This window comes from Chlorocebus sabaeus, chromosome 10 (assembly GCF_047675955.1).
Source record: "Chlorocebus sabaeus isolate Y175 chromosome 10, mChlSab1.0.hap1, whole genome shotgun sequence".
Lineage (NCBI taxonomy): Eukaryota > Metazoa > Chordata > Mammalia > Primates > Cercopithecidae > Chlorocebus > Chlorocebus sabaeus.
Genome location: NC_132913.1, coordinates 66,129,011 through 66,156,223, shown reverse-complemented (window position 1 = coordinate 66,156,223; position 27,213 = coordinate 66,129,011). Strand labels below are relative to the sequence as shown.

The window sequence follows — 27,213 nt, the reverse complement described above, 5'->3', positions numbered from 1 at the left end:
ATGTACTGGCTAGATTATTTGAATGCCTTTTCCAGGAGACAGTGAGCTCATTGAAGACAACTATTTGATTTAATTATCATTGTCGTTAAAAAATATCATATTACTAGTCTCAAAATCTGGAATAAACCTGTGTACATTTTCTATTTATTTTCTGAATGCTAAATCAATAGAATTTGGGGAAAACCCATTCTTTCCATAATATATTTGTAATAATTATTATTTTAATAGATTGGAAAAAGCTGCAAAAGCTTTTACTAGTTTTTCTCGCAGTATTTAATCACTAGCATCATAAATACAAATTGAATGTTATTTTAAAAACTTCTTATTTTTCACACAGGCTTTGAAAAGGAAAATGGAAAAAGTTAGTAATAAAACCTCTGATTCTTTCTTAAATTATCCAAGTGATAAAGTTAATGTCCTTTTGGAAGTCATGAAGGATTTGCAAAAACATGTGGATGACTTTGACAAAGTTGTGACAGATTACAAGAAGAATTTGGACCTGACTGAGCATCTCCAGGAGGTGATAGAAGAGGTATCTTCTTTTTGCAGTGGTATCCATGTTGTGCTGTTGTTTTCAAAAATTAGTTTGCAACTTTAAAGCAATGTTACATTAGCTGTTATTGTCATTATATACATGTATCATGCTCCTCTTCATGATTTTTTTTTCTTAGGATAATTCTTTAAAATAGAATTACTGGATTTAAGGGGATGAATGTTATAAAGTCTTTGATTTTATTGGTCAATTTATCTTGAGAAAGGTCTTTACTAATATACTGGCAACGTATGAGAGTTCCTATTTCTCCATAACCTCATCAACTGAAGATGTTTAATTATCATGAAATTATGCTGGATATCTGTTTAAAATACTCCGAGTGGCTTATTTATTTCATAGAACTTGAAAATATTTATTTTAAAGATTGATACTGTGATTTTTCAGTTACAAAAATTTGTTATTGGTGTTTTCTTTTATTACTGTCAAGAGGATAAAAGGTAGAGTATACATAAAATATATGAAATTTGACAAGTTAAAGTTATTGTTTGAACACTTCGTATTGAAGAAATTCTGCACTTGATGTTCTTGAGTGTTCTTTGTTGCCCATTATTGTTTGAGATACAGAACGTCTTTACCACTAATGCGGTTGAGTTTTTAGATTTAACACCAGATTACGGAGAATCAAAATGATCAGTCTTCTACATATGATGTATGGGTTTGTTGTGCCTTTGTGCCACTTACTTAAAACCAACTCCTAACAGAGTCACATGTTTCTATCTCTTACCCTGCATAAGTGCTTTGGGTCTGGGTCAGACATTCCTTCCATCACAGTTATTTATTTTTAATGAGAAATTGTCTCATTCTCCACTGTGTTTGGAAAATATAACTATTTTCTATTAAGAAAAGGTGAAATGCTATTTGTTGGATGATATTTTCCCATTCATAAACTAAATCTTATTCTTCAAGGAGAATTTATTTGTTAGAGTATTCATCAGGCAATACTTTAGCAGTGTATTGTTAATGATATCAATTCATTATGCTGGATTGTGAACATTTGACCTTTTTCTTGCCATTTAGCATGTATTTGGATTCTTTTTCGTGCCAGATGCTTTTTATCCTGCCTGTTCTTGTAAGTTTGCAACATTCCTCTTAGGAATTATATTTTAGGCAAACCTAAGAAGGCAGGAGAATCAAATATAGTTTCATATTTTTACTTTCTTATAGTTTTATTTATATGTATTTTCATATTTGTACTTATTTCTGCCACTAACGTTTAAGTGCAAAAGAATATGATCATGTTTTAATATTTTCTTTATTATGACTTAGAAAGTTCAAGTCAATGTGAACATAAAGTTGAGGGAATTAAAATTTGATACTCCACTGGTCAAAATTAAGAACTTTAGAAGGACCGTATTTCTTTCATCTGTGCTTTATCCTATTTAAATTTAGTGTCACTTTTGGTACGAAGATGCAAGTGCCACAGTTGTAAGAGTGGGAAAATATTCCACAGAGTGCAAGACAAAGGAAGCTGTGAAAATTCTCCACCAGCAGTTCAATAAGTTTATTGCACCCTCGGTGCCACAGCAAGAAGAAAGAATTCAGGAGGCCACTGACCTTGCTCAGCGCTTATATGGTGAGATCTCTTTTAAGATATCCTGTGATTGGCCATTGAACAAATCTGTACTGAGCCTAATCCAGTAGAAAGCAAGAGCGTGGCAAGTCCTCAGGGTCCTCAGTATACCAACCTATTCAGGGAAAGGGTTCAAGATAAGAACCCACAGCCAGGGAAAGCAAATAGGGAACAGAGGGAGGAATTTCTGGAGCAGATGAAGCCTGCAGATTTTCAACTACTTTGTGTAAGCCTTCCTTCTCTATTCTCTTTTCTCCTCCATCCTTGTTGTTCGTCTCTAGGGTAATGACACCAGAACAATACTCAGCTTATGTAAACAACAACAACAACAAAAACCCCATCTAATTTCCACTAGAGTGATTCCTCGAAAAACATAGAAAACTTCAGTAATACTTTAAGTAGACATAAAGCTAAGACTGAAGTCTCCAGCCCTCTCATTTCAACGAGGCTTTTGGTTCACGAATTTGAGAAAGACCTGGAAAATTCTCCTTTGTCTTCCTCTCACTTGTGGAATAAATGGGAGAACTCAAATTGCCATTTTACAAGTTCTGCTTTCCTCTCTTCCATGACTAGAAAAGATAACGTCATGTCAGCCTGGGAGATCCTTCCTCCTAAAAGAGGCCCCCATTTAAGAAGTCCATGGAGGATGATAGTTCTTGAGGGCTCTGAGGAATAAGTTCCATGAATTCCCTGGTATCAGTCCTACGAGATCCAGAGTAATTCCCAGTGACCAGGCAAATGCAGCCCAGAAAGAAGACACAGCAGCTGGTACAAAATGCTTAATTTGGCTGCCCATGGCTGCTGCCAGATATTTTCTCTTATATAACATGAAACACTATCCATGCAGAACCATAAATTTTGAAATTTTGTAGTATACTACTTAAATTGTTGAGAATGAATTATTCATGATATTCCAGAAGAAAAGAGTAGACACATAAAAATAATAAAATACGGATTGAAAAATTAATGGAAACTAAGGTGACATCTTCTTGCTGGAGTTACTGTGTAAGTGCACTAAAAATTTTGGAGACACTCTGCTCCCATAGCCTGGTATATGTTTCCTCCCTGACTGAACTTTTTACATTGTAGTATAAACACCTATTTGTCTTCTCTACTGCCCATAAACTTGAGGAAAGTATATATATTTTTTTCACTGTATTTGTGCCTGGATCAGTGCCTATTCAATCTCAGAGCATGATAAGTACTGACAAAGCCCCTAAAAAGTTAAATTCCCTTCTTGACATGCAAGATCCTGCCCCTGGCTTTGTTTGTATCCCTGGCCCTTATCACCAACTGACATTTTATATAGGTATTTGTCTATTGCCTGGCTTTCCTTACCAGAGTGTAAGCTGTATTCGAGGAGGGATTTTTGCCTGTTAGTTCACTGTCTAATGGCACATACCAACAGCTTAACAAATATTTGATGAATAAATGAATCACTGAATGAATAAATGAATGACATGAGTCTCCATCTGTTTGGTATGGAAGCTATACATTTTTTAAAATTAGTACATCAAGGGAAGTACTTTAAGATCATATCAACTCTTACAAGCTGTTCAAGCACTACTGAACTCAGAATTTTCATGCAAAAAAATTATCTCAAACTTTTGCATACCTGTTATCTACTAAGAGCTGTGGCTGTTATAAAGACAATTAAGACCTGGTTCCTGCATTCAAGAGACCACCGTCTAGGCCTTGAAGTCATGGTATGGTAAATGGATTGAGAAGGACATAAAATGTTCGTGTTCGTTTGCTAGGGCTGCTGTAACAAAATACCACTGACTGGGTGGCTTAAACAGAAACTTATTTTCTCACACTTCTGGAGTCTGGAAGTCCAAGATGAAGATGCCAGCAGGGTTGATTTCATCTCAGGCCACTCTGCTTGGCTTGCAGATGGCTGATCTCTTGTTGCCTCTTCACATGGTCATCCATCTGCACACACATGCCCCTGGTGTCTCTCCCTCTTCTTGTAAGGGCACCAGTCATATTGGATTAGTGACCCATCCCAATGGCCTCGTTTTAACTTAACCACCTCTTTAAAGATCTTATCTCCAAATACAGTTACATTCTGAGGTACTGGGAATTGAGACTTCAACATATGAACTTGGCAGGATGGAGGACATAGTTCAGCCCATAACAATGTGTGACACAATCTTGGCCTAGGGTGTGGAGTCAGATAGTCCTGGGTTCAAATCCCTGTTCCTCCATTTATTACCTGGGTCACCTAAAGAAATTCTTTTTTTTTTTTTTTTTTTTTTTTTTTTTTGAGACAAAGTCTTGCTTTGTCACCCAGGCTGGAGTGCAGCAGCATGATCTCGGTTCACTGAAACCTCCACCTCCCGGGTTCAAGTGATTCTCCTGTCTCAGCATCCCGAGTAGCTGAGATTACAGGCATGCGCCACCACGCATTTTTTTAATTTTTATATTTTTAGTAGAGATGGGGTTTCACCATGTTGGTCAGGCTGGTCTCGAACTCCTGACCTCAGGTGGTCTGCCCACTTTGGTCTCCCAAAGTGCTCAGATTATAGGCACGACCCACTGTGCCCAGGCAAGACGTTCTTTTGAGCATCGCATTCCTCATTTGTAAAATGTGGATAGTAGGCCGGGCGCGGTGGCTCAAGCCTGTAATCCCAGCACTTTGGGAGGCCGAGACGGGCGGATCACGAGGTCAGGAGATCGAGACCATCCTGGCTAACACGGTGAAACCCCGTCTCCACTAAAAAATACAAAAAACTAGCCGGGCGAGGTGGCGGGCGCCTGTAGTCCCAGCTACTCGGGAGGCTGAGGCAGGAGAATGGCGTAAATCCGGGAGGCGGAGCTTGCAGTGAGCTGAGATCCAGCCACTGCACTCCAGCCCGGGCGACAGAGCCAGACTCCGTCTCAAAAAAAAAAAAAAAAAAAAAAAAAAAAAAAAAAAATGTGGATAGTAGTAGAGTCTATCCAAGGATTACATTGAACAATGGTTATACAGTGCTTAGGCACAGGCAAATAATAAGCATGTGCTACATGGTAGCTATTTTTATTACTATATATATGGAGAAACCCAGTTGGAAAAGATTCAGAATATCTTCACAGAAATGTTGGCATCTCAGGTGGACCTTAAAGAGTAGGTTATATTTGGACAGCAGAAATAGAGAGTGGAGGGACAGTAGTCCTGGTAGAGGAAGGAATACTCAGTTGCTGTGGGGATCTTCAGAAGGAGTTGCTGGTTCCGTTTGGCTGGAGATAAAATACAGGAGAGAACTAGAGTGACATACATTAGGGAGAGGCAGATTGAAACCATGTTATGGAAGGGCCTTGAATGCCATCCTGAGGAATTTATTCTTCTCTAAGCAGAGAGGAACCACTGGATGTTCTGAATAGGAAAAACTGAGGAGAATTGAGCTTTAAGACTATTCATGTAGCAACATTATTTAGGTTATGTGAAAGTGGCATGGTACAGCAAATGTAATCATTTTCCTAGAATATCTAGCTTTTAGAAACATATCTTTATATATTTATTTATCTGTTCAGCAAATATTTATTAAGAACTCACAATTTATCAGCCCTTACACTGGACAGGGAGATGAATTTATACCTGGACTTTTTTCCTTGCTAAAAATTTGACCTTTAAAATTAGTTTCATCCTTCTCCCCAGGTTTGGAAGAAGGACAGAAATATATTGAGAAAATAGTGACAAAACACAAAGAGGTTCTTGAATCTGTGACTGAATTATGTGAGTCCCTCACAGAGCTTGAAGAAAAACTGAAGGTAATTTCTTCTTCCTAGAATATGTATTTTCAAGCAAAATAAATAAAAATGTGTTAATCAAATGTCTTCTGGTGCAAAGACGTTTTAATAGAATTTCTCAAGGGACGTAATGTGCACATTTGTTTCACAGCTTTCTAACATAATTATCTGGGTGTTTCTGATAATTAATTCTATTTCTTTCCCATCACTGCAGAGAAAAATATTGCTGGGAATGAGGGCTAAACACAATTAAGGTGTCTGGTTTACATTTTCATGGATCATATCCTAAAAAATGTGTCCCATTAAGACTCTGCCAGTAAACTTTGTATTAAGTAGCCTATGGTTTTGTTTCATAATTAAGTAGCCTATGGTTTTATTCATAAATAATAGATGCCAGGGTGGGTTTTTTTTTCCTCTCCAAATTGTGGCACCAGAGAAAATAAAAGTAATCTTCAGGTATTATATTCATTGAACACTTTTCCTCATGGAAATAGTAAACTAATCATGATCACTTTTCATAGAATACCAATTTGATGGTAACAAATATAGAGAATATGTTTATGTCTAAGCAAAACCAGTTAAAGTGAAATACATATGTTTCTTTGTCAGTGTCATGTCAAAAACTGGTTTGATTAATGCTGTTTTCATAGCTGGCTGAAAGAACTGGTTGTTGAGGATGGGCAGAATAGCAAGGTCATTAAGGTCAAAGGCTGTAAAGCAAAGCACAGTTGCCTTGAAATACCAACTCCCTAAATAATTGGATTTGTGACCTTGGTTACATTATTTAATCTCCCTGAATCTCCATTTCCTGATCTACAAAGTGGATCCCAGGGTAGCCCTGACAATTGACTGTGAAGATACTCAAGATTATTGTTGGGATAATTGTTATTGAGGCCTAGTGGTGGTCTCGCAGTTCAGAGCAGAATTATATTTATTTCTAGTAGCCACTTTTTTTTTGGTAGGAATTTCTATGTCATAAATTTATGTGCCTCTTCCATTCAAATAGTTTGTGAGGCTTTTAATTCAGTGGGTGCCCAACTAAATTATCTTTATCCTTTGGTTAAGAATCTAGATTTTCTAACCATTTTACCATTTTAAATAACACCACAATGAACATCTTTGTGCATAGCTTTTTCTTTCTTTTGTATTATTACCCACACATAAATTCTACAATCGGGTTTGAGAAAACTGAAATTTTTAATATATGAAATGATTAATATTTCTAATATATATGTTATTTGCTTCCCATCAATGTTTCACAATGATAATAAACCATATATCTCATGTTATCTTTTTCAACATTTATCCTTTCCTCCCCACCTCCATCCCACCCCCTGAGGAGCTGCTGCTGCTTCTGACTTCCAATACACAGGCTGCAAATCACTGCTTCCTCTGACTCTTTGCTCTTCATTGTCTACAATATTCCTCCCATTTATATTGCACATCTTAAAGTGAGGGTCAGCTTCATAAAATCTGCTTTCTTCAAGTTATATCCCTTTCCAGCTTTTACCTTGATGGCTATTCTTCCTGAAAGGGCTGTTTCCACGGCCTCTCCCACTTCCTCATTCTCCATTCCTTCCATACTCAGTGTAGTCAGGATTGCATTCTCTCTTTCTCACGTTCAACCTGTCACTTGGATTCTCTTTTGCACTAGTCAGGAGTCCCCTAATTATACTCCCAGCTAGATTACCCTTCCTAAATAGTTCTGCTAGTGTCATCTTCACATTCACAACACTCCACTACAAACTCTTCCTTACCAAGTCAAGTTCCAATTCAAGGCCTTTCAGTGTTCTGAGGCTGGTCACCTTTCCCAACCACTGTGCTTCTACATTCACTGTAGATCTGTGTCCTACTGATCTACTGTGCTCCCTGGGATTTCCCACTTCTCAACCTTTACTTCAAGGACACGACCTTCTGTCTGTTTTTCGAAATCTTACCATCTCTCAGAGCCAAACCCAAATGCTGCCTCCTCCATAAATCCTTCCTTAGCTATATCACTCCCTCCCTGACCTCTCATGCCACTTGTGTGCCTTCCTACCTGTCTTCGTCCATCCTGACTGCTATGCCAAATGCCATAGACAAGATGCCTTATAAAAAGCAGGCATTTGTTTCTCATAGTTCTGGAGGCTGGAAGTTCAAGATCAAGATGCTGGCCGATTTGGTGTCTAGTGAGGACTTCCTGGTAGCTGTCTACTCACTCTAACCTTACATGGTGGAAGAATGAGGGGTATCTCTGAGCCCTCTTTTCTGAGGGCACTAATCCGATTCATGAGAGCTTGACCCTCATGACCTAATCACTTCCCAAAGGCATCATCTCCTAATACCATCACCTTAAGGATGTGGATTTTAACATATAAACTTTAGGGGAACATAAACATTCAGGCTATAACACTAGTATAATCACACATATAACTACTACATATAATTACATCACATATAACTACTGTTACCATCCCAACTCTCCCTACTTGATTATACTTAAGGAAACCCTCTGGCGCTGCTAAATTTAGTGTCCCACACAACATTTAACATGCTTTACCTTTTATTGATTGATTGATTGATTTAGAGACAGTGTGTTGCTCTGTTGCCCAGGCTGGAGTGTAGTGGTGTTACCATGGTTCACTGCAGCCTCGTCTTCCCAGGCTCAAGCAATGCTCCAACCTCAGCCTACCAAGTAGCTGGGACCACAGGCATGCACCACCATATGTTTTGATTTTGTTGTAAAGTTGAGGTCTCACTATGTTGCCCAAGCTGGTCTCAAACTCCTGAACTCAAGTGATCTTTCCTCCTTGGCCTCTCAAAATGCCGGGGTTACAGGTCTGAGCCACCATACCTGGCCTGCTTTGCTTTTTAAAGCAGGTTATCCAGAAAGAGTTTTGGCATTTGTAGTAAATGCCCAATGAATTGGTACAAAGAAGAACTATCTTTCAGTGCTTGAAGGTGTTTAATTTGGGTGGATGTAGAAATGAGAAAGGGTCTCCCTGGCAAAAGAAATAGGAATCAGCATTATCTTTATGAGTTACAGCCGCAACAAATGCTTGCCAAAGAATGTTTACCAGCACTTTATAGGTGTTTGTATGAAGAGAGCAAATGTCTATTTTTTATGTTTTTAAATATAAAGGTTGATGCTATGGCTCTCTTTTCAAAGGTATAGAAAGTGGGCTCAGCAATTCCTGTCAAGGCTGAAATAGTGATAGAAATCCGTTCTAATGTATAGCAATTTCAGACTTACAAAGGACGTTCAGATATACATTATCTCCAGTGATTTCCAAATAATGTTGAGATGAAAAGAAGGCAAATGTTTTCTGTGTAGAGGGGAAAGGAAAATTCCAAAGAGGGTAAAAGTGCTTTACATGGGCCCCAATAGTCAATAGTGGTAGATCTGAAATTTGAATTTGGATTTAATTCAAAATCTAGCATTCTTTCCACACCAGCTGATATTTTAGAATAAGATATCAGCTGCATACCAAAGCAGAGTGATTCATTGAGCGACAGGAACCAGTTCAGTTTAGAGTTGGGACTAAAGGCAGAATCTCCCCAGTAGTGGGTCTCCCTGAATCCTCCCAGCCAGTGTCGCATGTGCATTTTGATGAGCATGTGTATTGCATGCTCCAAGGATCGTATTCCAGGTGGAATAGAGACTCTTCCATTGCAGTATGATCATCATTCTAAACTGGCGTGTTCTATCACGTGGGATACCAGTGGCTCTTTCCACCTTTACAAAGTCTTCTTGGCTCTCGCACTGACTCCACAGCACTTTGCAAACCTCCACTACCTCCATGACTAAAACTGAGCCCCATGAAATGCAGGGAACAAAATATCTTCAACCACATGAAGCATCATGTGTTCTCAATTGCTGTTTTTCTTTACTATACTCAGTGATATTTTATTCCTCTTTTCAAGAGTCTCCCTGGTATTTTGCTTGTGTAGATTCTCTGGATTTCCTACCTTCTTCTCCCCTAGAAACCTTTAATCATTTCTACCTCACTGCTGCTCCCCAGACTCTCCTAATGGTTTACACTGCCATGCATAATGATTCCTTTCTCTAGAGAATGCTCCTGCAGGAGCATCTTATTATAATGATTACTTTTTTCCTGCTGGGCCTTTCAACAACCAATTTTTACTGGCAATGAACTCTATCAAAGGAATGAGGCAGGAGGGAAACTGAGCTGGGAGGGATAATTTTATAAATCACATCATGGGAGTACACCAGTCTCTTGTGGAATGTATTTGCTGAAAGGTTGCAAGTGGTCTATGTTTTCTTCCAAGTAGTGTATGGCACTGTTCCTCCAACTTTCCTGGCTCAGGCTCTCACTAACTGTTGCTTTGTACAGCAGGGAGACGTTTTAAAGATGAATCCAAATTTGGAAGACTTCCATGATGATTACATTGACTTGCTGAAGGAACCAGCAAAAAATAAGCAGACAATATGCAATGAAGAAAGGAATAAGGTAAAGAAAACTACTTAACCTCAGCTATTCAGTACTTTTGCTTTGAGGTTCGAGTCATTGTTCATTGCAAAATAAAAGTGAATTGCAGCCTTCTTATCTATCCAAATAGAATTTCCCAATGTAAATGCAATGTGAGTTTCCTCCTTCCTTGCTTCCGTTTGCTCCTTACTTAGTGCTTCTTCTCTCTGCTATGCTGTTTCCTCTGAGCTTCTCACTATCAAGTACTGAAACCGTGACATTTCACAGTAGCATTGGGACAGCCATTTAAATGCCATGTCACCCCAAACCACTTCTGTTTTTCCCATCTCTAGCTGCATTTTCCATTGTCTTTTTATATCCAATGCAACTTCAAATTTTACTTCTCCCTTTTCATCATATTGCCAAGCCATGATTTTTATTGTTTTACACGACCCATTAGCAAAGCTTAGTTCATGAAATTAGATAGTATCTTGTTCCCATAGACTCTACCTCTAAGATGATATTTCCAGGCACATTTACTAAACCGTAGAATCCAGCTGAAATATAAATACTAAAGTATTTAGAGAAATGTTTAAATTATTGTAAAACTTATGTACTTACTGATAAATTAAAGCATGTAATGACTGCAGATACTAACAAAAATGCAAATGTATCATGATTGTGAAAGTATTATTTAAATCACAACATCATGATGGTTTTTTGGCATAAGTTGCTCACTCTCTATTCATAGCTGCTGGACTATAATTAGCTTTTGACTTTTTGCTTTGCCAAGTTGCCTGCTCCCAATGTTTCTCTCCCGAGGAGCTGAAGGAACAATCAGAGTCAACATTATTCTCAACCGTTCTCAAATTAATAAAATATACTTCTTGTGACATGAGAGTTAAAAATAAACACAAACCCTCTCCTTGTAGTGGTTATTTCATGGAGAAAGATTTATCTTTCCTTGAAGTCAATACAGTTCTTTCAGCTTCCTTATAGGTCCTTTTCCACAGGTTAATCTATGCCAAGGCCTGGTGCAGTTATACAACCACCAGGCAGCAAGTACTGTTAAGCAAACTGTCTTTTTTTGTGGTAGGGTCTTGAGCCACTTAAACCCAGATTCCTCTCTGAGGCAAAGGAAAGCTGCCATACTTTGGTCATTTTGCTGGATGGTACTCTTATATCAAATGATCTTATGTTACTGTAGTTGGCCTAAATCAGGGTTTCTCAACCATAGCACTGTTGACATTTTGGCCACAAAATTCTCTATTGTGGGGAGCTGTCCTGTGCATTGTAGGAGTTTAGCAGTATTCCTGGCCCTGCTCACTAGATGCCAGTAGCGTCTATTATACTAAAATCACTTCAATTGAGAATGACTGGTTGACATAATAAAGAATAGCCTTAAATGCACCACATTTTCTTAAAAAGGTTTCTAAGAGTTGCTAAATCCAGCATCCTATCATTTATTTTATTTAGTTCTGCACAATTTCCTACATTGTGAACTACACACATTTACTAAGAACTCAGAAACAAAAATTATTGCTACCAAAGCAAACAAAAATAATTTATACTTAGCAAAAGTAGTTTATCTTGCTTTTATTTTCTTATTAGAAGAAACAGATTCCTTTAAATTAAAAAAAAAAAAAAGCAAGATTTACCTTCATGGAAAAATCACTTTTATTCTGATATAAACTAAAAGGATATAGCATCAGTCATTTCGGGTGTAAGTGAAGGTCTACAATTACAGCTGTCAAGAATTCTTATTAACATTATGTCATGTCCTGGTGCAATTGGTGTAGACAGCCAAATGAAAGGGTGGCAGTAATCTTCACTTTTAAGTAGCTCAATCACATTTACCCTCTTATTGTCTCTATTATTTATATGTACATCAGATGTAATGATTCTCCACAACCCCATGTGGGCAGATAGGAAGCACCAAGTGAAGAGCTGGTCCTGGTATTACTGCAGTCAATTCTGATACCCTTAAATGATGGTAGCCTTCCTGAGGAAATTATTTGAGTCGGAAAGAATAGTTCCACTGAACTACTACAAAATATATTCAACACAGGGATTTTTTTTCCTGGAGATAGCAAAGTACTTCTCATTTTTCAGACCCAAAAATGCAGTAGGTAGAATTAGGCAATTCAGTAAATGTAACACACGGAGCACTGCTAACAGATTAGTGATGGTGTTTTATTCCCAATGTGAGCACCGAAGCTATGAAAACTCCTCAGATTAAACGGAAGCACACAGTATTAACAGGCTCACCTAAAGTCATGGAACTATTCGGTGAAAGATGGTGGCTTTTGATGCCAGCATTTAGAGTTACAGAATTTTATTGCTAGAAGGGATTTAACAATAATCTGATCAAATATCATTTTACAGTTGAGGAAACTGAGGCCAAAAGGGATTAAATACATTGCCCTCCAAAAATTACAGAAAGTAGTGTAAAAACTGGCAGTCACCCCAATTATCCTGAATTTTAACCATACACTTTTCCCACAAGACCAAATGGGAGCTCCCAGGAACTGTTGCATATACGTAAGCTGTTTTGTAATAATACTATAGATGTCCATGACAAACTTTTCCCCTCTTCGTATTTATGTGTTTAAAGCAATAGCATGGAAATATTTTTGCACCAAAGAATTCAGTGGAGTGCTCTTATCAGACTGGGTGAGGAAGATCCCTGCACTCCCCCTCTACCCTCAACACACACACACTAATCCCGATCACCTGGCAGGTACAGGAAGATGTCTCTGAAACACTTGCCTTGACAAAATTTGGGAAGAGAAAAAGTGTTCTTCCTCACCACCTCTCTGTTCCCTTTTCTTTTACCTTGTCCACGTAAAGTGCCCAAAAATGCCATATTACCCCTTTTTGTCTAAAGCCCCCGCTAAGGGCCTTCTCTGCAAATGCCTCTTACAGACGAAATCCTATGCTTAATATCTTTCTTTATGTTCTTCCTACTTACTCTCATTAAATCTTATTTACCCTAAAGTAAGGCTATCTGTTATGGAGCTATTTTGGAAGATAAAGTCTTGTGGTGTTCCTTCAAATTTACCACATACGTAGTTCCCTGCTCTATGTACTTTGAGGATTGGTTCTGCCCCCTTAGTTGAATGGATGTAGGAATATCACTGTATTCTCCCTTCCAGACACTTTTTCTGCCTACAGGGCAATGATTTAAATTCAAGGGATTATGCCCATGAGCAGAAATGAAAGTTTGGAAGTCCTGACAGAGATAAGACTTGAAACTATAGATTTAGTATTAATTAAAAGTTAATTGTTTACTAGATATGTAAGTGGGTGAGATCTTGGAGAAGCAAAGAATGTAGAGACAATTAGAGAACTTCAAGATAAGACTGCAGACCACTCATATATTTAGAGGGTGGGAAAAGAAAAAGGAATCAACAAAAAGACAAAGATTAGCCTCTCAATTTGATATAAGAAAAGCAGATTGAGAGTTGAGCTATGTTTTGGTGAATTAGATCAGAGTTTCCCAGCTATTTTGCCAGAACTCATTAGACTGATGTAAATATGCCCTGTCTGTACTGAACACCATAGATTTATTTAACCTTTTCTGGGTAAATAACACTCACATTTTTTTTCTAATAACAAACATGGTTTTATGGTGAAGAAATATTAACAAATAATTAGTATATGTGAATGTTTGGATAGCATTTTCATAGTTGAAAACTAGACAGTTCTAGGAAATATAGGTCAGTGAGTTTTAAAATAATGTTGCTGGCTGGGTGCTGTGGCTTATGCCTGTAATCCCAGCACTTTGGGAGGCTGAGGCAGGTGGATCACCTGAGGTCAGGAGTTCAAGATCTGCCTGGCCAACATGGTAAAACCCTGTCTCTACTAAAAATACAAAAATTAGCTGGGCATGATGGCGGGTGCCTGTAATACCAGCTACTCGGGAGGCTGAGGCAGGTGTATCATTTGAATTTGGGAGGTGCAGGTTACAGTGAGCCGAGATTGTGCCATTGCACTCCAGCCTTGGCAACAAGAGTGAAACTCCATCTCAAAAATAAAAAAAAATAAAATAATGTTTCCATAAAATTCCACAGTGACTTAAAAACTAAAATCTTATTTGCATTTTTAATTTTCTTAAAAATTTTTATATGATACATAATAGATGTACATAGTTTTGAGGTACCTGCGATAATTTAATACATTCATTTTTGCATTTAAGAATAAAAGCAGAAGTGCCAAGAGCCAAATGGATTTACTCAGAAAACCACTTGCATACATATTAAACTCACCTTATCTTATTTCCTGAGATGATTATTTAATGAATAATTCTAGATTAGTGCCATAGGCATAATTTATTATGGTTTCAAGAAGTCATCTGATAAACACACTTATGATGCTCTCTTAAGATAAGTGGAGAAATGTGTACTGAATGAGGGTTTGGCCAAGTTATAATTGTACTCAAGAGTGTTAAGTAGTTCATCAACATCAACCTTGGAGATAGTCTGTCTTGTGGAGATATCTGACTTTGTTCTAAACACTGCAGTGTTCAACATTTTCATCAATAGCACTAATGGACAGAGGAGGTAGCAAATTTTAGTTGACTGCAAATTCAGTATGAGTCAATGGTCCCATGTGATTTTTATTTTAAAAAATGAACTAATACAATCACCTTAATAAAAACAGATCATATAGGTCAAGAAGATGATGAGTCCACTGATTACTTACCATCTGGAAAGTAAACAACTCTAGAAACATGTTTAATGGGGAGTTAAATGATTCCAGAAAAAGATTTGAGAAAACTCTCTCCCTCTTATTGATAGTAGAAATTATTGAGTAGTGTTATTTTCTGAGGAAAGTACTTTTTCTATTTTAGGAATTGTTAGAAGTGAAAAAATGATAGTCTTGGATTCCTTTCCTGTGTTTGGCACCAGCTGAAAGTAAGATACAGGAGTCAGGAACCAGTTAAAGCTGGATGGCTTGAACTTTTCTAGTGGGTTTCCCCAAACTTCGTGCCTGATTTAAATAGATTAAATGTGTACCTAGTCCACTTGGGTGCCCATCTAGACAACCACAGACTTCACCTCCAGGGGATTTTCGTGCCTTAGAGCCAACCTGAACCCATGCATTTCATGAAAAGCAAATCCAAAAGAGAGGGCCTCATAGAGACAGATCTGAGCATGCTCAGTCCTTCTTCCAAACCCTCAATTAGGAAATAAATTCCTCCCCAGCAGGGATTGAGGAGTTGGGAGACTGGTCTGGACTTTTATTCAAGTTTCTCTCCTAAGCTTGTTGTAAATTTTCAGACAATTGTAATACATTATTCTTCTGTGGAGAGTCATAGGTTACCTGATGAAGTCATTAAGGAGTTGTCATTGTCTGCCCCTGGAAGGCCATCAAGTCAACAAATGTCCATGCTCTTCTATAAAGGACCTTGTGGTCCAGTAGGAGTGGGACCTCCCAGAAATGACCAAAATGATGACAGAGAGTTAAGGCAGAAGAAGACCTGAGAGTGTCTGGTACAGAGAAAGAGGCTTAGACAGGTTGTAGGACCAATTCTCCAAACAGTCAAAGAGCTGTCAAAATTGGAGAGCAGCTGGACTTTTTGTGTAGCTCCAGGAGGCCAATTCAGATCCATTGGTGGAAATTGCAGGAAATCAGCTCTTTGCTACATATAGGAAGATATTCTTAACACAAGTAAGGTGCACATTCTCAAAGTACTCTTTCAGAAAAAGTATTCAAATAGAGGCTGCCAGAGTGTTGTAGTGGAGATTCTTAGACAATAGGTGTTTGATCAAAGTCCCTATAAGGAGGAAAATAAGCATTCTACTTGTATGAAGAGAGAGACCGAGCTAAGCTGTGGAACGACAACCAAAAGAGGGAGGGGCAATTAGTAATTTTGGTGTTCTTTTTAATGAGAGGAACTTCTAAGAACATCTGAGTTTTAGACTCAGAATTTAAACTTTTACTAAATGGCAGAAGGAAATCACTTTCTCTAAGCTGGGTTAATGTTTCTCTAAGGAGAGATCATCTCTGTAGGATAGTAGAAGCAACATTGTTTTGCTTCTGCTCTTCAACCTGAAAACACTTTTTTTTTTTTTTTTTTTGGAGACAAAGTTTCACTCTTGTTCCCCAGGCTGGGGTGCAATGGCACAATCTCGACTCACTGCAACCTCTGCCTCCTGAGTTCTAGAGATTCTCCTGCTTCAGCCTCCCAAAGTAGCTGCGATTACAGGCACCCATCACCACGCCTAGCTAATTTTGTTTTGTTTTGTTTTTTGAGACAGTCTCACTCTGTTGCCCAGGCTGGAGTGCAGTGGTGCAATCTTGGCTTACTGCAACCTCTGCCTCCTAGGTTCAAGCTATTCTCCTGCCTCAGCCTCCCAAGTAACTGGGATTGCAAGAGCGCACCACCATGCCTGGCTAATTTTATGCATTTTTAGTAGAGATGGGGTTTCACCATGTTAGCCAGGATGGTCTCTATCTCCTCAACTCGTGATCTGCCCATCTTGGCCTCCCAAAGTGCTGGGATTACAGGCATGAGCCACCGCGCCCGGCCTCATTTTCTTAAAAATCACTTACAAAGTGTATATCAAGAGCAGGACTATGGGCTAAAATCAAAAACTCAAAGGCAAGGCAAGACGTGACTTTCCTATATGCATCAGTTACTACAGGACAAAAACCAGTACATACTAAGTAAGAAGGTACCCAAAATACTGAGGAACAGCACAGAAAGGAGATATAAAACAAGCAGGTGGGGATAGATGAGATCGCTTTTCAGCTTCAATGTTCTTTTGAGTCTATGCAACAGGGACATTTGAGCCTCTTCTTAAACCAGAGATGGATGTGGATTAGACTAGGACAGTGGAAGCAGAGAAAGAAGTACTGCTACTTACAGCTCCTAGCAGAACTACACTCCGATTAGAGCAAAGAGACAAGTGGCAGGTGCTTTCCTATTGTATCTTGATGTGCTCTCTTGGGAAAGGCCATCACATCTGATTGTTCCATTAATATCTACCTCCTCCACTAGGATATCATCTCCTCAACTGCAGAGACTGTTCTACTTGTATTCACCAAATTATGGCTCTAATACTAGCATGGTTCCTAGTGTACAACAGTACGTGCTCAATAAATATTTTTTCAATGCAAGAATAAACTAAGGGACTTTAAGAAAATAAAACTAGTCATGAAGAATTGCATTCTCTATATAAGGTATATAGAGGGCTCAAATGCATAGAGCAAGAGAATAGAATGGTGGTTAGCAAAGGCTGAGTCGGGGAAGATTGAAGATGAGCGGGTTAGTGTTTAGTGGATACAGAGTTTCAATTGGAAAGATGAAAAAGTTCCGGAGATGGATGGCAGTGATAGTTACACTCAGTGTGAATGCACTTAATGCCACTGAACCGCACACTTAAACATGGTTGAAGTGGTACATTTTTTGTATATGTCACTACAATTTATTTTAAAAAGGAATTGTTTTCTTGAGAGAGAAGACAGGTTATTCTGGGAGGGTCCGAGGAATCACCTAACAAGGAAGTCTCTGATGGTCAGCATCTGTGAGTTCACAAGGAGTGTAGACAAGCCAGACCTAAGCTGACTTTGCTGGTGTTCAGTATCTGTGTGTTTACAGGAAGTGTAGACAAGTCAGAGCTAAACTGACTTTGCTGTTTGTGGAGACTCCTCAGATCATGGTTTGAAAGATGTTGATCCAGTCCAACCCCTTCACTACAGATGGAAACTAGGACTTTCTCTCTTCTGTTCACAAGGTCTATCACATTTTACTCAGAACTTGAGGTCTTTGTAATGATTCCTTAGTCATGAGAAGTGGGACTGTGCTCGGGATAGACAGACAAATGGTTTTCCTCCAGCCCCCTAAGTTTTGACCCCCTGTAGGTTTTCTCAGGTTGTCTCTCTGAAGTTGAGTTTTACTGTAATTGAAACTGGAAAAAGAAAAATGGATGAATAAGGAAATTTGGCTTTTCTGTTTTCAAGGGGCAGGTACAGGTGGCAGATCTTTTGGCCATCAATGGAACAGGGGAAGATCGGCTCCCACAAGACCTGAAGGTGTCCGCTGACAAGGAGGGTGGCGTCCAGGGCCTGCTCCTGCCTGAAGACATGCTCTCAGGGGAAGAATATGAGTGTGTCTCACCTGATGACATCTCCTTGCCTCCTCTCCCAGGAAGCCCTGAGTCCCCCCTTGCACCATCTGACATGGAGGTGGAAGAGCCTGTCAGCTCCTCCCTCAGCCTTCACATAGGCAGCTATGGGGTGCAGGCTGGGACCAGCAGCCCAGGGGATGCCCAGGAATCTGTTCTTCCACCACCTGTTGCATTTGCGGATGCATGCAATGATAAGAGAGAAACATTTTCAAGTCATTTTGAGAGACCCTACCTCCAGTTCAAAGCTGAGCCCCCACTAACCTCCGGAGGATTCCTGGAAAAGAGTACTGCCTTACACAGAATCAGTGCTGAACATCCAGAGAGCATGATGAGTGAAGTGCATGAGAGAGCTTTACAGCAGCACCCTCAGGCTCAGGGCGGTTTGCTAGAAACACGGGACAAAATGCATGCTGATAATAACTTCACTAAAACCCAAGATAGGCTGCATGCTTCCCCTGATGCATTCTCAGGCCTCAGGTTTCAATCAGGCACCAGCAGGGGCTATCAGAGGCAAATGGTTCCTCGAGAAGAGATTAAAAGCATGTCAGCAAAGAGCAGCATGGTCAGCCTAGCTGACCAGGCACCTAATTTCTCCAGACTCGTGTCTAATGTAACTGTCATGGAAGGTTCTCCAGTGACTTTGGAAGTTGAAGTAACAGGATTTCCAGAGCCTACACTGACATGGTGGGTAGCCTATAATGATAAGCCATAAATGGAAACAAATTCAGTCACAGAGAAAAATCATTCTGTGAGCACTAACTGAAAGGTTTAGGGCTAGCTGATTAATATTCTGTGACACTGCAACTCTGCATGATTCAATCTCACATCAGACCACTCTCATTGTAGAAGCAGCATAGTTAATACCTTTAAGAAAAATAAAAGGTAACCATATAAAGTACTAATAATTTAACAAATTTCCAAAGCGCTGTAGGTTGGTTGTGCTTGTTTTTTTCTGTGTTTAACATTCCACATTTCTAAAGATTGTGGGTTGAAATTATTTTCTATTGTCTATTTCTATATAAGCATGGCATCTGCTTGTTTTAACTACCTTTATGCAATTGAAAAATACAAGAATTTGGTTTTTTCCCCTTCTCTCTCATTTACATCTTATATCTTTTTCCTCTTTCCAACAGAGTCACACATGTCATCTTTGTAACATTTTGTTTTACTAGGATATCTTTTTACAAATTTTTCCAATATGAGAGGTGGAATAAAAATATTTCTGTCACAGTTGCTCCAGGTGACAGGCAATAAACTCATTTTTGTAAGGTAGTATAATAACTGAGCTGTGAACGATATGATTTCACTCTCGAGACATCATTATTTTTTAGCCTATTTGTTTCAGTAAAAGCAAACTGTAGAATACTGGTTTTGGATTGCCTACTGTTGGTAACAAAAGCAGTTCTTTCTCAATATGTGGGTTACTTTTAAACATTTGGAAAATTCTCATCCTTAAGTAAATTTATTTGAGGACAAAGTTACAAATCTGCGAGATCTAGTTTATACTTATAAACTAAGATTAAGTAAAATAGCATTTATTGATCACAATATTTCAGTAGATATTAAATGATCAGTTTCAATTATTGTGTGTGCCCATTAATGGTACTTGAAATATGAACCAGTTATCTAAGGAACTTATGAGAAAACTCTGGTTTCTCAAATTATTAAAAGAAACTGCACTTGTGCTATATTAGTGCGGTCACTTTTGCTTTTTGTTTTATTGTCTTTATTATTGCATGTTTTTTTACAAATCAGGAGTGTCATATTTATGAATTTTAAAAATATTTAATTCATTATTAAATCTCAGTTCACTCCAAAGAAAAATGTTGTCAGATGTGTTTCTTGTTTTTGTCCACACAGTAAATATTAATAATTTGGTTAGTGTGTATGTGGTTAAAGAACCACTACTACTTACATGTTGTTGAAGAATATCACAGTGTTGTAAACAAATGTTTTGCCATCAGACTTACAACTGTGCTCAAATAGTAACTGACAAGCTTTCAGGGTATCATACATTTTTAGGACACCCAGGAAAAGGCAACGTTATCACTTAGGCAATGGGAACAGAAGATGATTCAGATTTGTCATCCCCCCTGAGTGGTTGATTGTGGGTATAAATAAATAAACAAGAATCTCAGATATACAAAATAAACTATTTGCTTTATAAAAACATGCAGTTAAGCACTCATGTTCATAGGAAACTTTTAGAAATATGTTATTAGTCATAATCCAGTTGCATAAATACCTTTTATATTTACAAGCCATTTTCTTCTAATGAAATTGCTTCAAAAAATTAAATGAAGTGATTTCATCAGGAGGTGATGTTAAGTCCAGTCCTCTAAAACAGCACATCTGTATTGTCGTGTGGATATTGTGGTATGAATATGATGGAGTAGATGAGTCTCACTCCAATACAATTTCTGAGGAGTCCCAGCTGCTGTTCCAGAGTGGCAAAAAGAATAAAGCTGGCCAACATGAGGGTGCCATTTCACACCCTAGGTAATTGTTACTATGAGCAAATGGTGGCCTAATGTGACCTGATAGTCTGTTTTGTTTTTGTTTTTAGATGTAGCTGTATATCTGAATTTTCATATGCAATATTCCAATTTTTAAAGGATTTCAAAAAATTCAGTTTTCCAAAAACATTGTCTGAGCCAGTCGAAGCAATTCTCTCCCTACCAGTTGCCAACTTTGGCTTGAAAGATAAACAGCCCATAATACCAGCTACTCAGGAGGCTGAGGGAGGCAGATTGCTTGAAACCAGGAGTTCAAGACCTGTCTGGGTAACACGTGAGATCCTGTCTCTTAAGAAAAATGAAAAATGAAAAACTTAGCCTGCTCATGGTAGTAGGCGCCTGTAGTCCCAGCTACTTCAGAGCCAGAGGTGGGAGGATTGCTTGAGCCCAGGAGTTTGAGGCTGCAGTGATCTCTGATTCTGCTACTGCACTCTAGCCTACTAAAGAAAAAAAGATAAAGAGCCCCACTGGAATTTGTTGTGGCTACAACGTTCCTACTAATCCTAGAGAATATTGCGTGGTAATAGGCCTATTTGCAACCGTTATTAGAACTTGGAAATAATGTGAATGAACAGCAATCCTGACTTTAAAAACTGCCTCTCTGCTTCAGGTACAAGAAGGGCCAGAAACTGTCTACAGATGGGCACTTACAGGTTTTACACAAGGAGACAAGGCATTCCGTGTTCATTCCGAAGGTATGCAAGGCAGACGAAGGCCTCTATGTGGCTCAGGCCCAAAACCCTAGCGGCACTCTCTCTTCCAATGTCATCCTCCATGTGACGGGTAACTGCAGGCCGCCAATCACAAGAATAAACTGGATAACGCTGTGTGTCGTCTATGTTAGTGTGTCCCTAATGTACTGGCTACTCACACAATAACTGTGGTATTGGCACCAATGGACATCATTCTCATGTACCTAAAGAACAATGCCACTGTTTATCTTCCTGCACCTCCTGCAAAGCATCTCCCACCAAGTGTATCTCCAGTCTCATCACCATACCTGTTTGGCCAATACCACTGCTAGGTGAAATAATCAAATTTTCTTGAGTGTTTAATATAGTTGAAAAGCTTGATAAATTATCTGTAGTGGATAAGAACATATTTTTGTACTCTAGAAAGAGATGTTTTCAACATAATATGCAGCAAAATTATTCTATGCCTATTCCCTCCTAATTTAAGGGTGTGCAGATGAAGGCTGACATTGGCATAGAGATGTGCTAAATTTCAAATACAGTTGTTTATTTATTTTTAATTGTGTTTAAAAACATCTCTTTGTAGGGAATATCGGTAGAACTATTGAATTGATGTTGTATTTTTGCATTAGCTGTCCTTTAATTTTGCTTTCCGTGTCTTGATCTTTTTACTGAAATGCATTCTGTGTAATTTCAACACAGACTACATTCCTGAGTCTGATGATGTCACTGTAAATAATCATTCCTCATGTTGCTCTCACGGATTTGACCTTGGAGAATAGACGTGCCATCAACTTTAAATAGAGCTTCCATCTTTTGTCAGCTCTGCATGTCATATAGCAAGATGGAATACAGGTTGCAAGAAAGAACCAGCATTATTCCTGACTTTCTGTTGATGTGTTTTGAGCAGCAATGTGTACATTGTAACCAGGTGTTTCTGCTTCTCATCTTGATTCTGCTGATGACCATTTTTATACTCTATGGCAAAGTATCTCATTGCCTCAGTTTCCTGTCTGGAAAATGAGTTCATCATCTACCTCTTGGGCAATTGAAAGTTTTCATTTTGTGTCTTTTAAACATCTGGAAAATGGAAAGCACTCTATGAGGGCTAAGGATAATGATATTGTTTAATGTAATTTGTCATCAGACTGGCCTCCTGCTATTTCTTTTTCTTTTTTTTTTTTAGATGCTGTTTTTTTAGAATATTAAAGGGGTGCTGTTAATATGTAATTTTCAACTAGTTCCATGAGGGAAAGTGATGTTTTATGAATTAGAACTTAAATTCCTATCTAATTTCTTAAGACTGCATTCTTTTCAAAGACTTGAAATTAAACTCAGGAGGATACATTTTGTTTGTTCCAAGGGGAAACATGTAATAGAATGGTATGAGATGAATTCTATCCTTTTATTATAATAATTGTTACTATAATATTGAAGTATTCTATGCCTTTCTGAAACACTTTATTCAGAAAAGATCATTTTTTGGCCTCCTTTTAAAAATAAGCATGAAATAGGGAGGCATTTGTTTTTTAGATTTTAAATGTAGTCTTACTATGCTGAGGAAAATCTTCAGTTGAAAGAATAATTCATTACAGATTTTTGATGAAGGGAAGAAATTAATTATGTTGCTGGAAGACTGTCTACAAATAATCAAAATATTCAAATATAATATATTCAAGTTGTTATTAAAAAGTTGCTGAATGTTATCTGAAGATGTGAAATGTGTAGTCAAGTAAAAAGTTGGCATATACTTTCTTGTGCTGCATATCCAATTTAATTAAAAAATTAAATCTCCGTTTCCTTCTAAATTTTGATAGAACCATATTAAAAGCTTGTATATACAACATCCTAAGGAATTTCTCTTAACTACTTTTTTTTTCTTTTTTTTTTTCTTTTTTTTTTTTTGAGAAAGACTCTTTCTCTGTTGCCCAGTGCAGTGATGCCATCTTGGCTTACTGCAACCTCCACCTCCGGGTTCAAGCGATTCTTCTGCTTCAGCCTCCCGAGTAGCTAGGATTATAGGCATGCCTACCTAATGTTTGTGTTTGTAGTAGAAACCAGGTTTCATCATGTTGGCCAGGCTGGGCCTCAGCCTCCAAAGTGCCAGGATTACAGGTATGAGCCACCATACCCGGCCTCTTGTATCCTTTTTGTCCAATTTCAAATAATGTGCGAATCTTGCCTAACTGCTATTGCCTATGTTGAAGCTAAAGAGTAAAAACCTGTTCATGTCCAAAGAAGGCAGGTGAGACCTGGTAACAAACTGTCTCTCTTCCCACTTTCTCTTTCTTATGAATTTGGCAGGATCTCCCTTCCCATTTTGTCAACATGGTTGAATTTGTGTGTTGGGGTTGTTAGGGCATGGGAATTTGGTTTGCTTTTTCTATTGCATGCTTGTTCATGTTAACTCTTTGGGGAGCAGAGTAAGATACAGATATATCCATGGTGTATGATGGAAAAAAGCATGCAAAATCCATTTTGAGAGAGAGAGAGAAAGGTGGGTGTGGGGAGCACAAAGATCAGAAAAGAGTACTATGCTGATATTCAAGATATAGTACAGAGAGCTTTCTGTGTACCTATCCATCTACCTGTTCCTCTGGGCTATTGATTGACTCCCACAGCAGTAAAGAATAATTATTCAGTTATTCTTCTGGTTATGTTTTAATTTCAAAAACTTAAGTGTGATTTTCCTTTTTGCTGGGATTTCTGTCTTGAGCAAACAATTCTTCTTATGAAAGTATCAATTGCAGTTACTGGTTAAAAACATAAGAACCAGGAAATTTAAGTGTTGTTTCTATTTTAAGGTATATACCTAATTTATAACCATTTACTTCTAGAGAAAATTCTGAATGGTTAGTAATATCAAAAGATTTTCAACAAGAAAACTAAAATGAAAAGAAAGATTAAAAATTATATGTGTTACGGCTCTTCTAGAATTTGTCTAGCAAGTTTTCTGGTGAAAATTAAACTCAAGATTTTCACCAGAAAACTTTTTGAAACTTCCAAACTCTTAAACAAATTGTAAATACTTGATACTTCAAAGAACTGAAAAACAAAATGTTTTTAAGTTTTCATAAGGCAAAATCATTGAGTTTTCCAGCTTTGTTTTTCCAATAAAAGGACGTATAAATATTTGGTGGTAGTTTTTCACACTCAATTCCAAGAGAAATTTACCGTAGGAATCTTTACATTTGAATCTCTGAATATTCTATGATATTTAAAATATTTGAACAAGATGCAGACAATTTTTTAGCTATTTTAATCAATAATGGTAACCTATTTCACTCATAATCAAGACACATACTTAAAATAGATGACTATAAGACTGTCCTAACTCCTTTGCTCAAATTTAAAATTCCTCAAGTAGTTCATAGGCCTTTTACAACCTGGCCTCCCCTCTCCACCCTCTGTTTGATCCCCTCTTATTACCCCCAACCCCTAGTGAAGTGACATTTAACTTCACAGTTTTCACCTGTCGTGCTCTTCTCTCCAGCCCTTTCTTCCTATAACTTTCTAACTATCTTCACCACCCTCTCTTCATGTGACTTAAGTCTTGCTTATGTTCCAGTTCCACTGAGACACAACTTCCCCTGAAAAGCCTCCTGACCCATCAAGTCCAGAGTAGATGGTCCTGCCATGTGCACTGTCAGCACCTGCACTGCCCAGCCACACCCCTGAATACACACACGGGAATTGCAGGTTTGAGCATCTGTTTCCTCTGGCTAGGTGGTAAGAACCTTATCAGCAGGATCCATGACAGCCCTGTTGTCCTTGTATTGCCAGTACCTGAGACACAGTCACACTCAGTAAACTCGTTTGAATTGAATTGTTGCCAAAGGTAAAAATAGATAAATAAATAAACCTAGCTTGTTTTTCTCCCCTTTTTAGAGAGAGGAGAGGGGAAATGTAAAAAGACAAAGATAATTCTCCCTTCTTATAGACAGGAGTCAATCCAAATCAGGCCCTAACAATGAAGCATGCTTGCAAATTTCTCACCTCATCTGAAAAACTTGTGTGAGAACCCTCCAGACCCTCTGGGCTAGACCCTGATTGAAAATTTCAATTTAAAAATAGATGCTGGCGCAAGGGACTAAAATAATAGTGAGGAGGAAAGAGGAAAGGTCCAGGATTGTTGTTCCTGGATCAGTATTGTTCCAACATATTAAAGCGTTCCAACATTTTAAAACATATGTACTCAGGCATAAATCATCATCCGGTATGAGGAAGTGGATGCCTCCACTCTCTATGACTAAATCCAAACTGTCAAAACCAGAATTTATGTACTTCTTTAAAGCACTACGTAAATGATCAATATTTAATTGTAGCTGGGGCTCAGTAATCTGGGCTGTGAACAGATCTTATTTGAAACCAGTATTTCATACATACTTGTAAATATAAAGAAAGCCAAATCCAAGAACTTAAGAGTATTTGAATTCCAAATGAAGAAAGGAAAGAATATCTTATTTTGTTCTGCTTTATGTTTGTCTTTATTCATGACCATTTCTTACTAAAAATTACCATCTGAAGCTTTTGACACTCCTGTTGTATGCACAGCATTTTAAGTGCAGCCATGAAATAAGTTAGTTGAAACAAAATAAAATACCTCCTAACAGTATGCTCTGATATTGTGTCAATGTAAATGCCAAAGCATGACAGACTTTTCCATTTATAATAAGCGGAATCTTGAGTTGCATTGGAAAGCTAAAAGATTTGCACTGACTTAAATGAAAAAGTGTCCTTTTTAAAGCAAAAACAATTCATTTTGTCTGTGCTCATCACAGGAGATGAGATTTGAATGCTATCAGTTGTGCATGAATTCAACCTCAAAAACAGGAAGCACACAGCTGTGATTTGGGCCTTTTTCCATGAATCTCCACAGCACTGTTCCTTTTGATGGTGAGAGTTTGTACAACATCAGGAACCATCTGAGCATCAGTGCAGGTTGGAGGCATGACACTCCTCAGGGTGAACAAGCCTTTGTGTTGAGAGTTTGAGTGTTTGGCCTGCTCACTCTTCCTTCTGTTCAACAGCAGTTTCATTTGTGTAACCCAGGACATGGCAAATCGGATTCCTTGGATCCTCCTTTTTGTACCATAAAATTAACTTCCTATCTTCCTTAAAGAGCAAGAATGCAGAAATAATTGTATAGACAAGAATGCATGTGTATTCCCAATTTGCACAATAAAAACTGGGTGAAATCAAAATGTATTTTAACCATATGAGTAGATGGAAAAAATAGATCAAATCCAATTTTTCTTTAAACCAGAAAAATAATAGTTACATAACATTAAGTTTTCTATCTGTATTCTCATGGCTCCGTGCCATGGCTCTTTTTCTATTTAGAATGCACGTAAACATCAATACTTGTGAAATAGCAGCTCCAGAACTAGGTAATAAAATGAAATCATCTTTTTCCTTTGTCATTCAACAACTGTTCTTTTTACAAGAACTTTATTGATTCAAGTATCTACAAAATGGTGTTTTTATCTTACATATGCATTTTAAAAATCATGCGATAAAATCTTTTGAGCATAAAAAATCAGTGAAATATAAAAGGACATACTTTATCCATGGCAAATTGTCTCTAACACATATTATGCTAATGATGG

At 38.0% G+C, this 27,213-nt stretch overlaps 1 protein-coding gene and 1 non-coding gene across 2 annotated transcripts in view; both read left to right on the top strand.

The window, feature by feature from the left end:
- The window catches only part of CCDC141 (coiled-coil domain containing 141), a 223,061-nt gene extending 198,853 nt beyond the window's left edge, over positions 1–24,208 (top strand). The window contains exons 19-24 of the mRNA XM_007965472.3: positions 338–532; positions 1,943–2,126; positions 5,761–5,873; positions 10,187–10,303; positions 18,230–19,080; positions 21,523–24,208. Of these exons, the coding sequence (XP_007963663.2) occupies positions 338–532; positions 1,943–2,126; positions 5,761–5,873; positions 10,187–10,303; positions 18,230–19,080; positions 21,523–21,790 (1,728 nt within the window). The 3' untranslated portion in view covers positions 21,791–24,208. The remainder of the gene's footprint in view (positions 1–337; positions 533–1,942; positions 2,127–5,760; positions 5,874–10,186; positions 10,304–18,229; positions 19,081–21,522) is intronic.
- Positions 24,209–24,518: 310 nt separating this feature from the next.
- LOC119625491 (U7 small nuclear RNA) lies at positions 24,519–24,577 on the top strand. Its single transcript, XR_005241682.1, has one exon. It is a non-coding gene; the product is annotated as a U7 small nuclear RNA (small nuclear RNA).
- The last annotated feature ends 2,636 nt before the right edge of the window (positions 24,578–27,213 follow it).